This window comes from Gracilinanus agilis, chromosome 6, assembly GCF_016433145.1.
Source record: "Gracilinanus agilis isolate LMUSP501 chromosome 6, AgileGrace, whole genome shotgun sequence".
NCBI classification, from domain to species: Eukaryota; Metazoa; Chordata; class Mammalia; order Didelphimorphia; family Didelphidae; genus Gracilinanus; species Gracilinanus agilis.
The window spans coordinates 98,840,580-98,854,625 of NC_058135.1; the positions used below are offsets into that span (position 1 = coordinate 98,840,580).

At 34.0% G+C, this 14,046-nt stretch overlaps 1 protein-coding gene across 1 annotated transcript in view; it reads left to right on the forward strand.

Annotated features, from left to right (window-relative positions):
- Window positions 1-14,046, forward strand: part of LOC123252311 (probable ATP-dependent RNA helicase DDX60) — a 106,730-nt gene that overhangs the window by 47,885 nt on the left and 44,799 nt on the right. The window contains exons 17-21 of the mRNA XM_044681679.1: window positions 2,658-2,777; window positions 3,508-3,603; window positions 6,470-6,585; window positions 12,168-12,304; window positions 12,408-12,517. Of these exons, the coding sequence (XP_044537614.1) occupies window positions 2,658-2,777; window positions 3,508-3,603; window positions 6,470-6,585; window positions 12,168-12,304; window positions 12,408-12,517 (579 nt within the window). The remainder of the gene's footprint in view (window positions 1-2,657; window positions 2,778-3,507; window positions 3,604-6,469; window positions 6,586-12,167; window positions 12,305-12,407; window positions 12,518-14,046) is intronic.

Here is a 14,046-nt window from a genome sequence, read left to right on the forward strand (position 1 = left end):
AAAAAAGTTTGGGAACCACTGCTCTAGTGGGTGAGATGATATGGTATAATGGATTAAGGATCTGGGTTAAGTCTTAAAAACCCTTACCTTCCATCTTACAATCAATAATAAGTATTGGTTCCAAGGTATAAGAGTGGTAGGGGCTATGTAATTTGGGTTAAGTGATTTGCCCAGAGTCATACAACTAGGAAGTGTCTGAGGTCAAATTTGAACACACAACCTCCTGGCTCCAGGCCTAGCTCCCTATCCATTGAGCCACCTACCTGCCCCATGGATGTTGATTTTAATCCTGCCTATGTTACTAAGCATATGACCATGGGAAAGTCACTTTTCCTCTCCCTGTGATTTTTATCTACTAAATCCTAGATAGGTTACCATCAGTTTTGGTAAAGGAAATTCTCAATCTTGAAATTCCATACATTGATGAAATCATAGTTCCTTTATATATTTGTATATTTAGAGAGTACAGTAATAGAATCTTAATTATAGAACTTGAGGGACTAAGAAGTCATCTAATTCAACCCTCTTATATTACAAGAGAAAAATAAGGGGAGACCCAGAAAGGTAAAAATTTTATGGCTAGGTCATTAGTTAGTGGTCATTATTTAGTGTTCCTTAGTGGCTGGCTGGAATGGAACCCAGGTCCTGACTCTTGATCAATTAAGAGATTTTTCTTTTTTTCTTTTTTTGATCTCTTGCTTCTTCTTTTTTTAAAGTTAAATACTATTTTTTCAGTTATCAGTCACTTCCTTTCCCGTCAAACTTTGATATCCCTTTGAAAAAGAAAAAAAATCAAAATGCTTATATTCAATATGGATAGTCAGACAAAACAAATTCCTATTTTGGCCATGTCAGAAAATATATGATCTCACTCTACACATTGAGTTTAACACCTTTCTGTCAGGAGATGAATATCATGCCTAACTATGGCTGCTCTGGAATCATGTTTAGTTATTGCATAGATCTAAGTATGGAAAGGTTTCAAAGTCATTTGTTTGACAACTTAATTATTAGTGTAAAAATAAATTATTCTCTTGGTTCTGCTTACTTCACACTTCATCAGTTCATGAAGATCTTCTCAAGTTTCTTTGAGACCACCACTTTCACTGTTTTACGGCACATCTGTTATAGTCCTTTGCTACTACAAAAAGAGCTACTGTAATATTTGTTCTTTTGACATCTATTGCTATTACTATAGCTCTACCAATATAGACATTATTTTTTCTTAAGTTCAATGCTTCTGTATAAGGACACTAAATTCTGTGATAAGATAATGAGGAAAGATAATTGGAAGCAGGAGAAAAAAGTATACAATAACAGTACTGTCAAGACAAATAATTTTGAGTGCCATAATTTGAAAGCCACTCTGATTTGAACAATGAACAGCCATGATTCCAGAGGACCCAAGAGAGAGCAGGCTACCCACAATCTAGAAAGAAAAGAACAGAATAAAATATGGATTTTTGACATAGATATTGGGGGAATTTGTTTTCTTGGCTATGTATGTCTGTTATGAGAATTTTGTTTTTCTTTCTCAGGGGAAATTGAGGAAATGGGAGAGTGAGAACATAGAATTTTGACAATTGAAGACAAATTAAAGTAAAAGAGAAAAGGGGAGAAATTCTCCTTCTTTGCATCAACTCATGAGCATTAAGTAGAAAATTTTGTCTAAAGGACTTCATTTGTTATAATGACTCTGCCTTCTTTTGGTGTAAACTAAGATTTCTGAGCAGCTAAACTTTTGAGGCAAGTAGGGATAGAGGACTAAATTTGAGAGCCAAGAAATACTGCCTTTAAATCCTGCTTCAGACTTTTTGCCTGACTGTGGGCAAAAATGTTATTTTTTTATAAAATATAAGATTAGAATTAATATCCAATAATTCCAAGTATTATATTTTATAAGATTTATTAATGATCACTTGACATAGGAAAAATACAAAAACAAAAGTAAAAACCTGAATAAAGACACGTTAGAAAAATTCTCATGGCTGCTACTCACCTCACCTCCACAAACTGTGATCAGGGGAAGAGCGTGAGAGGCAGGGCTGCATCAAAAAATATCCTCCCTATGTAAGGATGGAGGTAAACACATGAATAGGATGCCGGGATTTAGAGTCTTGGGGTTCAAAATTCTAATTACACAATATAAAATAGAGACAATAGTAGCATCTAACTCCCAATATTGTTGTGAGGATTACATATGCAAACTGCAAACCTTAAAGTGCTATGTATTATTTTTATGCTTGTTGCTTTGAAGTTCTCCATGGCAATCCCTTTTTCAAATAAGTGACATGCAACAAAAAAGATAATTAAACTCTTCAAATTAAAATGACAAGTGGGCATACTTTTAAATAGCATATTTTATTAGCTTTTTAAGTTTTACCTTAGAGGCAGCATAGAAAAATGGACATTCTACTTTGGAGTTGGAATAGACTTGAGGTCAAGTCCCAACTCTGTCATAGACTGTTTATGTGAACTTCTTAGAGATCTAGATGATTCTTTAAGTTTACAAAGTATGGAGGAGTTGGTTGTCTCATTTGCTAGGAGTTTCCTTACCAGGGAATTCTTGACACAAATGAAATCTAGAGTCTTATAGCCCTAAATCATCATTATTTTGTTGTGATTTTGCTAATGGACTTCTTTTCTGCATCAACCAGGCCCTTGTTAATCAAGTCTCAACCACAGTCCAGAGTCGTTTCACTAAAAAGCTTCCAGAAGGTCAAGTTCTATGTGGTGTTTTCACAAGGGATTACCGCCACGATGTATTAAATTGTCAGGTACTCAGTGCTAAATTGTGTTTATAATCAAATTACTATAGAAAAATGCTTAGTTCTCTTTTGATTTTGTAAAGGAAGAATCTGAGTTGAAGAAATTTAATGTGATTATTAATGAACTATGAAAGATAAAAAGTGAAATTAGTGAAATTATTAAATCTCACTTGAGTAAATTAGGGAAAAGATTCATGGCTCTAGCAGCGTATTTGAGTCTCTAATTAAAACAGTGGGCCACAGTCCCACCTTAGTCACTAAAAGTATCAAAGGGATCTCACATCACATTGATAATAAACATTTGAACAAGCCTTCTAACATCCAATTTAGACTTGATAATTATGTGTAAGCATACTCACAACCATAAGAATTTGTAACAGTATAGTTCTTGATTTCATTTTGTGTCTGGTATTGAATGAATTCCAGTGCAAATCCTTGTCAGATGTTCATAATAAAACAAATCAAAACAAAAGAACAAAACATTAGCTTAACATTAGCTTTTCTCCATTTTTAATAGAATTTTTCATAAATTGAAGGAATTTAAAGAAAGAAATCCTCATGATGCATCATGATTTCTACTAGTCCTAAAAAAGAAAACTGATTGTAGATTCAGTTGTTTGATTTATAGTTAAAGTATGAGAAGTGCTTTGCAAACATTAATGCACTATTTAAGTGTCAGTTATTATTACTAATTTATCAGTACGTTTCAAAAGAATGAATCACAAACATGCCTTTTTAGGTCCTTGTCACAGTGCCAGCCTGTTTTGAAATACTATTACTTTCTCCTACTCGTCAAGAATGGGTGGAAAAGATCAGATATGTTATATTTGATGAGGTAAGTGGTTTGCCATTTCTTAGGGTGTGTCTAAATCCCAGGATTATTTTAGGGATAAAAATACCCCAGGATGACATCCTTTTGCTAATGCTATAAATTAATTCCTTTTGAGGTACAGAATGGAACTGCTTCCTATCACATTCTATGCTATAGTTAGTGATTCTAATTTCCCCAGTCTCCCATCTAAGTTCCAGTATGTAAAACTGCACCCTGCAAAGTTATGTGTGTGGGAAATTCTCACATAGATTCCTTGGGTTTTAATGAAAGCAGAATCCTTCCATTCTATCATAAGTCCTTAGACATCTTCTTTAGACTTAGATCTGTAGGTTAAAGAAGCAGACTTTTTGGTCACTGGTTTCCTTGATAATAGTGATGGTGGTTATTTAAATAATAATGTCTTCTATTTTTTTTTTAAAGCAGGCATGATTTTACTGGGGTAGGAGATTCCTGGAGAGGAGAACTTCCCTTATTAATTCAGATCAGTGCCTTCTTTGAAACTTATACTCTAGAAATGTAAAGTGTATGTGACTCTGTATGGGTATCTGTGTCTGTGTCTATTGTTGGTGTATGTCTGTGCATCTTTTGTGTGTGTATTTTTGCATGTGTCTGTGGTGTGTATGTCTCTCTCTCTCTCTCTCTCTCTCTCTCTCTCTCTCTCTCTCTCTATCTATCTATCTATCTGTGTATCTCTGTGGTTGTCTGTGAATTATCTGTATGTCTATATATGTTTCTGTGTGAGTGTGTGTGTGTGGTGTGTCTGTGCATCTTTTTATATGTCTGTCTACATGTGAATTGCTCATATAGCTTAGATGTGTTTCTATATAGGTCCTTCTAGATGTTGCTTGTAGAGAACCATGAATAGATATCTGGGGTCTCCTTCTCTTACCCTTATCAAAAGGAAACATTCATTCTTGACAAGAAGAGAAGGGAAGATTGAGAGACCTGATTCTGGCCACTCTGCTCTCCTTGGAGAAGAGATCCTAGGCTAGAATTATATCTGCTACCCTAAATACTCTAGGAGAGAAATATCTTGCTGTACTTATTGGTATCTATCTTCTTAACAGGGAAGTAGTCCTCCAAGTTAGATATCTTTTTAAAAAATAATACTTTATTTTCCCCCCAATTACATGTAAAAATAATTTTTAAAGTATCGAGTTCCAAATTCTCCCTCCTTCCTACCTTCCCTCCTTCACTTCCTCCAAGCCCTCCCCTCTCTCAGGGACTGTAAACAATCTAGTTTTACTTGTGTGGTCAGATAAAACATTTTCCCATATTATTCATTTTATGGAAGAGATCTCAGATGGAAAAAGAAGTAGAAAGAAAGTGAAATATGGTATTTTTCAGTATGCATTCAGACTCCATCAGTTCTTTCTTAGAAGGCAGATAGCAGTTTTCATCATGAGTCTCCAGGACTGTCTTAGGTCACTGCATTATTGAGAATAATTAGATCATTCACAATTATTTGTCAAAAAATACTTCCATCAGTGTGTACAATGTTCTTCTAGTTCTGCTCATCTCACCAAGTTAGATATCTAAAACTTTCTACCAAAACCTATTATACAAAACTATATAAAGCAAATAGGGCATCAACCCATTTATCCAAGGCAATAGTAAACAGAAATCATAGAAAATGTACAAATGAGAATATGCTGAAGAATATTCAGTGAATGATTTCTCCCATTTTGGAATGAAATATCAGCTCAACCAAGAGAGAATCTCAGCTGTCACTCAAGGGGGAGATTTCCTTAAGTCTCTCGTGTGGTACTAGCAGTACCTGGCAGTGGGTTTCTTTTCCTTTTATAGCTTCTCTCTGTAAACAATCAGAAATGGTATGGTGTGTCTTCTCTCTCAAAGCTAGAAACCAAAAGACCAGGGTTTCTTTCCTTTTCTCAGCTCTTGTCAACTCTACCTTTCATACTGGCACGAACATTGAATATTCAATCTTTAAGGAGATTGGTAGAGGAGAATATTAAGTAAATGGGCTTTGAACCCCTGTTTCTAGAGCAGTACTGAGACACTGAGCAGTTAGGTGGCTTACCTAGGGTCAAACAGCTACTAAGGATCAGAGATGTTAAATATAGGTTTTTTTCTGACTTTGAGGCTAGCTTTGTGCTGGCAAGTTCTCCAGAGAAATACTGATGATTAGACAATCTGCCCTCCTTATGCACTTTGACTCCACTAGATAAGTAACCTGGAATTTGATCATTCAAGTCCTTATTGAAAAAAAGGACTTTTTCTTGATAATCTGGAGCTTTTTGTTAGTTTGACTTTAAAAATTGTGTGACATTGAATTTCTCCCAAAGTTTTTTATACATTGTTTACTTTAAAAAAAAAACAATGACTGTACTTGCTTATAGCTTGATTTTTTTATAAAAAATATGATGTTTCCTAGAAATACTGGAGAAAATCACTAAAGTGGAAGCTTTTTGTGGACAGGGATCTGGTCTTACCCTTATGTCTCCCTCTGTGCTCACTACAGTGCTTTCCATATAATGCATTCTTAGCAAATACTTGTCAATTAAAAGCAAGTTTAGTGAGAGGTAGAGAAATTAGATGGCGTTTGACCTGATCTGAGGCAAGAGGAAGACTGATGTATTTTCAAGTAAATTATTTGATCTTCATTATTTAAACCAAATAATGAGAGTTCCTTATGGAACTAACTTTCTGATATTTTGTCACAATTACCTCGATTTCCATAATTTATCCTGCAAAAGGTTCTCCACTCTTTGCTCTGGCTTTATAATCATAAGGAAAACAAACAAAAAACTCTGAATTTCATTTCTTTTCCCATACTTAATTTTCATTTTTGTTTTCATACACTATTTCTTTATTAATTCTTCAACTGAAACATTTTTCACATTAACAGGTTCATTGTCTTGGGGGACAGATTGGAGCAGAAATTTGGGAACATCTGCTGGTTATGATCCGATGTCCCTTCTTGGCTCTTTCAGCAACCATCAGCAACCCTGAACATCTCACTGAGTAGGAATGAGATTTTTCTCCAAATTAACCTTTTTGCAAAAGCTGTTGCTTTTGTTTTTATTTTAAATAATTATTTTCCCCTAACCTATGCGAGCTCTGTTGCTTTTAGTGAGTATTTCTACAGATTTCTAGCAAAGTGGGTAACTTTTTTTTTTTATTCTCAAGGGAAAATAGTCTTCTTAGCTATTTCCTGAGAATATATTACTTAACAAATTCCCAGAATCATTGAACATTGGAATTGGAGCTTCAGAAGCTATATAGTTGAAATCACACTTGAAGAAGAATTCTTCTACTATATATTTGACAAGTGCCTTTCCAACTTTATTCCTAATATCTGCCACTGGACAAATATCCTAACTTCTTAGTTTCCTATATTATCTTATGAACATAGATTTAAAGCTGGAAAAGATCTTAAAGGTCAATGAATCCAACTGTCCTTATTTTACAAAAAAGGAAATCCAGGCCCAAAGAGATGAAGACATATATCCAGGATCACTGAGTTAATAAGTATTTGATGAAGTATTCAAACTCAGATTTTCCTGATTATAGCATTCTATCTTTGATGCCAAGTACCCCTAAAAAAAGAGTTGGCATCCTGGGATCTGTGAACTTTCTTTTTTAGTGTTTCGATAATCTTATGCCAATATAATTGGTTTCCTTTGTGATGTCATTATTTGTACATAAAAATCTTTTTCTTTGAAAGGGGTCTGTAGAATCCACCAGACCTCAGAAGGGGTCCATGGCATACACAATAGATAGGGAACCCTGCCCTTGACTTAGTAGGACATTTCTTGAGAAAATCAGCAGTAGATTCCTATCAGAAGTTTCAGGGAGATGTATTTTTGTTTTTCTTTTCTTTTTTTTATATAACCTTGCACCTTGGGATAAACATTCATCACAGAAATAAAGCAAAGAATGTTATGTGTCAATCTCCATTTAGATTCCCTCAGTTCTTCCTGTGGTGGTGGGTAGTCTTTCCCATCATCTGTCCTTTGGGATTGTTTTTTGGAATCTTTGCATTGCTGATAATAGATAAGTCATTTACAGTTGATCATTGTACTTTATTGCTATTACTGTGTACAATGCTCTGATTCTGTTCACTTCATATAAGTCTTTCTAATTTTTTTATTTTTATTTTTTAATTTTAAACCCTTACCTTCCATCTTGGAGTCAATACTGTGTATTGGCTCCAAGGCAGAAGAGTGGTCAGGGCTAGGCAATGGGGGTCAAGTGACTTTCCCAGGGTCACACAGCTAGGAAGTGTCTGAGACCAGATTTGAACCCAGGACTTCCCATCTCTAGGCCTGGCTCTCAATCCACTGAGCCACCCAGCTGCACCCCATCTTTCCAATTAAAAAAAAAATGTGTCTGTATGTGTGATTGTCTTGTTCATTATTTCTAATGCACAATAATATTCCATTACAATCATATACCACAATTTGTTCAGCCATTTCTTAATTGATCTACATCCTTTCAGTTGCCAGTTCTTTGCCACCACAAAGAGTTACTATAAATATTTTTGAACAGCTAAGTCATTTTTCTCTATTGTTGATCTCTTTGGAATACAGACCTAGTAGTGGTATTCCTGGGTCAAAGAGTATGTAAAGTTTTATGACCGTTCAGGTTTGATTCCAAATTGCTTTTCTGAATGTTTACATCAGTTCAAAGCTCCACCATCAATGCATTAGTGCCCCAATTTGTCCACATCCCCTCCAACACTTATCATTTTCCTTTTTTGTCATATTAGCTTATCTGATAGGTGTGAGGTGGTACCTCAGAGTTGTTTCAATTTCCATTTCTTTAATTTATATAGTGATTTGGAGAATGTTTTCATGTAACTAAGGATAGTTTTAATTTCTTCATCTGAGATCTGCCTATTCTTATTGTAAGATTAAAATTAAATATCCAAATACTCCAAGTATTATTTTTATAATATTTATTAATAATAATAACTCAAAGTAAAGTGAGAGAGAAAAAAGCATTTTTCCAGCAGTGTTAGCAGGAAAATAAACCCTGAGGGCATGGTTACAGAAACTTTTAACAACCAAATGTAAAAAATGTAGGTGAGGACACAGAGGAAAGGAATTCTGGGGACCATAGTCCTGGGGTACAAAATTCCAACTACACATTATCCTTCGATCATTTATCAATTTGGGAATGCTTTGTATTCTTATAAATTTGACTAAATTTTTTATGTATTTGTGAAATGAGGCCTTTCTTAGAAATACTTGTTAACAATTTTCCACCTTTGTTGCTTCCCTTCTGATGTTTGTGGTAATGGTTTTGTTTGTGCAAATTTTTTTTATTTAATATAGTCAAAATTATCTATTTTACATCTTGTGGTGTTTTGTCTTTGTTATGTCTTGTTTGGACAAAACTTTTTCCTAGTACATAGATCTGTCAGGTAAACTATTCTTTGTTCCCCTATTTTGTTTATTATATCTTTCTTTATTTCTAAATCATGTTTTCAATTTTTACTTTTCATTGGTATATGGCATGAGATAGGGATCTGTGTAGAATTTCTACTATAATGTTTTCTACTTTTCCCAGAAGTTTTTGCTGAATAGTGAGTTCTTCTCCCCAAAATTTGGATCTTTGTGTTTGTTAAACACTAGGTTGTTAATGTCATTTACAACTTTGTGTTAAATGCCCAAATTGTTCCACTTATCCACTCCTCTATTTCTTGGGTAATATGAGGTTTTAAAAATTAATTTTTTTACATTACAATACCCAGTTAATTTTGTCCTTCTCTCCCCTCACCCATGAGAGAAGATATCATTGACAAAAAGATATACGTATGTATAAAACTATTTCTTATTTATTTCTATTTATCAGTTTGTTCTCTGGAGTTGGATATACTTGTCATTCCTCAAACAATATTTCTATTGATATATGTAATGTTCTCTTATTTCTGCTCATTTCATACTTCATAATTTCAATCATGTGTTTCCATTGTTTCACCCCCAAAATATCCTATTCATAATTTTTTATGGCACAGTAGTATTCCATTGCAACCATATGACCCAATTTGTTTAGCCATTCTCCAGTTGATGGACATCCACTTTATACTATCAATGTTTGTGACCAAGTAAAGCTAAGCCACCTTACTTCATGTATTTTTATGAACCCTTTTGCTAATCTTGACCTTTTGTTCTTCCTGATGATTTTAAAAATTATTTTCTTTTAGCTCCATGAAATAATTTTTCTTAGTTTAATTAGTATGACACTAAATAGGTAAATTAACTTAGGTAGAATAATCATTTTTATTACCTTGGCTCAGTGTATCCATGAGCAATTAATGTTTTTCTAATGGTTTAGATCTAACTATTTGTATGAAAAGTGGCTTATACTTGTGATCATATAGTTCCTGAATTTGTCTTGGCAGTTAAACTTCCAAGTATTTTGCATTGTCTACAGTCATTTTAAATGGGATTAGCTATTCCTCTTTGACCTGCATATAGGTTCCTCAGAAGACAAATATGATGGTCTGGTACTTTAATATGTATGAGAACTTGCTGATTTGTTGTGATTTATACACAGTCAAAGGCTTTGTTCTAGTGTATTAAACAGAAGTGGATGTTTTTCTGGAACTCCCCTAACTTTCCATAATTCGGTGAATTTTGGCAATATGGTCTCTACTTCCTTTGCCTCTTTGAAGACCAGCCTGCTTTTCCAGAAAGTTCTCATAGTGCTGAAGTTTAACTTGCAGAATCTTAAGCATAGCCTTGCTTGCATGTGAAATGTAGTATTTGGGAAACTGTAAGAATCTCACAGAAATGATCACAAATGTTTGGTAATTTGAAAATTCTTTGGCATTGCCCTTCTTTAGAATTGGCACAAAACCTGATATTTTCTAATCCAGTGACAAATTTTGAGTTTTCCAAATTTGATGACATATCGAGTGTAGTCCTTTAACAGCATTGTCTTTTAGAATTTTAAATAGCTCAGCTGAAATTCTTTTACCTCCATTAACGTTATTATTAGCATTTTCCTATAGCTCACTTGACTTAGTTCCCCAGGATGTCTAACTCTAGCTCTCTTACCATACCAGCATTGTTGGTAAGATTGATTTATTTCTTGTAAAGTTCTTCTTTATATCCTTGCTACCTCCTCTTGATCTCTTATACTTTTGTTAAGTTCCTACTATTTTTTATCTTTTATCATGTCCATTTTTGAAAGAAATGTTCCTTTGATATGTCTATTTTTCTTGAGACTATCTCTTATCTTTCTTGTTTTGTTGTTTTTTCTATTTCTATTTTTTTCTTTTTGGGGAGAACAATATGGACAGGTTGCTACCAAAATGTTAGTTTCATTGAACTATGCAAGCTCTTCTACCATCACAAGGAAGTGATCCAGCAGGGGATATCTACATCTAGTCTATCAATTCTAGATCTAGGTGCAGTCATTTTTATAAATCTATCTATTTACATCTTAATCTGTACTATAAGGGCCATCACATTTCTGGCAGGAGGTGAGTAACATTATTTCATCTAAGATCTCTGGAATCATGGTGACTCCTTGTATTGATCATTTTTTTAAGTCTTTCATAAATTTTTTTTACAATATTGGTGTCATTGTGCAAATTGTTCTGGTTCTACTTGTTTCACTAACATCAGTTTATGAGTCTTTCCTGCTTTTTCTGAAACCATCCCCTGTATAATTTCTTATAGCATAATAGTATTTTATCACATTGAAGAAACCCTTCATCCAAATAAAATAGAAAAGTGAATGTTTTTAGAACATCAAAGGTGCTCTATTAAAAAACAGACATGAAAAGTGACACTTATTTTTCCTGCCTGATTTCTTTTTTGTTCTAAAATTTTATCATTATTGTGGACAAATTCTTGTCTGCAATTTCCTCCCAGTTTTTCACACTGACAATTCACACATGACTTAGAATCTTGGAAAGTGACCTGGAGAATGGAGAAGCTAGGTAACTTGCTGTTATATGTCAGATGATGGAAATGTTTTTAATCAAAATAATCTTATTTTTAAAAATAGGAACATTGGTTATTGAATATCATTACTAAACTCAAAAATGCAAGCATTAACAACAACGTAATTCAAAAATTTGTTAAGATTAAACATTCCAATAATCCATTCCCCAACTGACAAATGATCAGAGAATATGAACAAGCAATTTTCAGATGAGGAAATCAAAGCCACCAATAATCAAATAAAAATGTTCTAAATCACCCTTCACTAGAGAAATGCAAATTCAAACAGTGCTTAGGTACCACCTTACTGACCAATATGGCAATAAAGGAAAGTGGTAAATTTAGAGGGGATGTGGCAAAAGTGGACACTCATGCATTATTGGTAGAACTACTACTACTACTACTACTACTACTACTACTACTACTACTACTACTACTACAATTATTACCACTGCTGCTGCTGCTATTGCTTCTGTTACTCCTATCTCTACTGATGTTTCCACTACCACTGTTGCTTCTGCTAGTAAATAATTTGACACCCCAAAAACAAATGATATAAAAATGGAAATTTAGAACTGAATTTTGAGGTCACCACCAATTTTGTGCTGTGCTTTCCAATCAAATATGTCTATTTCCTTTTTTCAGGTGGCTACAATCTGTAAGAAGATACTGGCAGGGGGCAGAAAAGAACATAGATGATTTTCAGAGCCTGGATGCTAAAGCCTGCATCAGAGCCTCCAAAAGGCATGTAAAAGTAAAGAAATCCTACAGAGTCAGACTTGGTACTTTCACTTCTTAATATACCCTTTTAAAGTCATCCATATTTCAATCATTGTCTGTCCATTGGGTCTTGTTTTTAAATTTTATTCTTTTTTTTCCTTTTAGTGCTTTATGAAGAAAGATATAATGATTTGGAGAAACATGTGTGTTCATTAAGAGATGATGATATTGCCTTTGTCCACTATCACCCACTGGCTTCGCTGACTACAGATCATGTAAGTTTAAAAAGTATTACTGTGAAACAATGGGATATAGTTGATTTGAGGCCTGAACGTGGTATTTTTAGAAGACCTGGTTTCGTATCCCTCCTCATCCACCTACTAGCTGTGCAGACCAAGGCAAGTCTCATAACTTCTGTGTGTCTCAGTTTCCTCATCTGTGAAAGGGGGCTAATAATATCTGAAGCACTTCTCTAATCAGGCTTATTTGGTATGACATATGCTTATTTGTGTTAATGTAATGAGTGCTACTTACTCCTTGTGTGTCTGGAAACATATCTGTTCAATTCTCTAGTCTTATTTTTCTCAGATACCACATATGCATAAGAATCTCTATCTATCTATCTATCTATCTATCTATCTATCTATCTATCTATCTATCTATCTATCTTTATATTTTTAGATCAAATGTAATGAGGAGTTGGACTCTTGATTAGAAGAATTCTAAAGGGTATTTTTTAGTTCAACATCTAAGAACCTATGTAAGGGGGGCAGTGAGATGGCTCAGTGGATTAAGATCCAAATCTAGAGATGGGAGAACCTTGTTTCAAATCTGGTCTTACACTTCCTAACTGTGTGATCCTGGATAAGTCAACTAATCCTCATTGCCTACCCACATAGTATTAATTCTAAAATGAAAAGTAAGTGAATATGTGTATATATATATGCATATATATATGTGTGTGTATACATATAATTAGTTTGTAAAGTATTTTGCAAAAGATTAAAATTCTCTACTATTATTATTTAATATAAAATTATATTTAAAATAAACCTCAGTGTAAAGCTAATATTTATTGTGTGAGGGCACCAAGAGTCTTATCAGTGCAGTTTCACTTAGATTGATAACAGATTCACTTAAATTGGTGGCTCTGTCCCATTGTGATTGATGCCTTATAGACCACTGTATATGTGCATCTAGCCTGAAAATCATAGATTTTTGGAAGTGGCATTTGCATGACACTGTGTAAGGCATTGGGAAAAGTAAAACAGATGCCCCCCCTCATCCTTCCCAACACATGAGTCTATGGGTCAAGTCAGTGCATATTCCTACACAGTGAAGGTATGCATTTTTCCTAATTTGAGTGTTTTCTCTTGATATTTTGACATTTGGTCTAAGTATGTCCCTAGCATCTTATGTTGACATTGAACTGTCTTGCTACAGATGATATACTTTTTTTTAAGGTCTTAGGTACTTTGCTTGAGATGTTTTCCCCCTCCTTTGTACTCTTTCTTATAAGCAGTGGCTTTGAGGAAAGGGCAGGGAGAGGCATATATTGCAAAATGTAGATGATTAAAAAGCCAATGGTTTTTTAATAAAAATGTCCTTAAAATAAAGGGGGAAGAATTACAGAGGTTTTAGAATATCTTTAAAGAGCAACTTAAATAATTTTTCTAAATGTTAGATCCTTGTCCAGTGGTCAGTCTTCGAACACATTATTAAAAGAACTGAAATATTAATCTTGAAATTTTCAAATTAAACAGAAGAAAAAGAAAGAAGCAGGTAAATGGAATGATAACTCCAA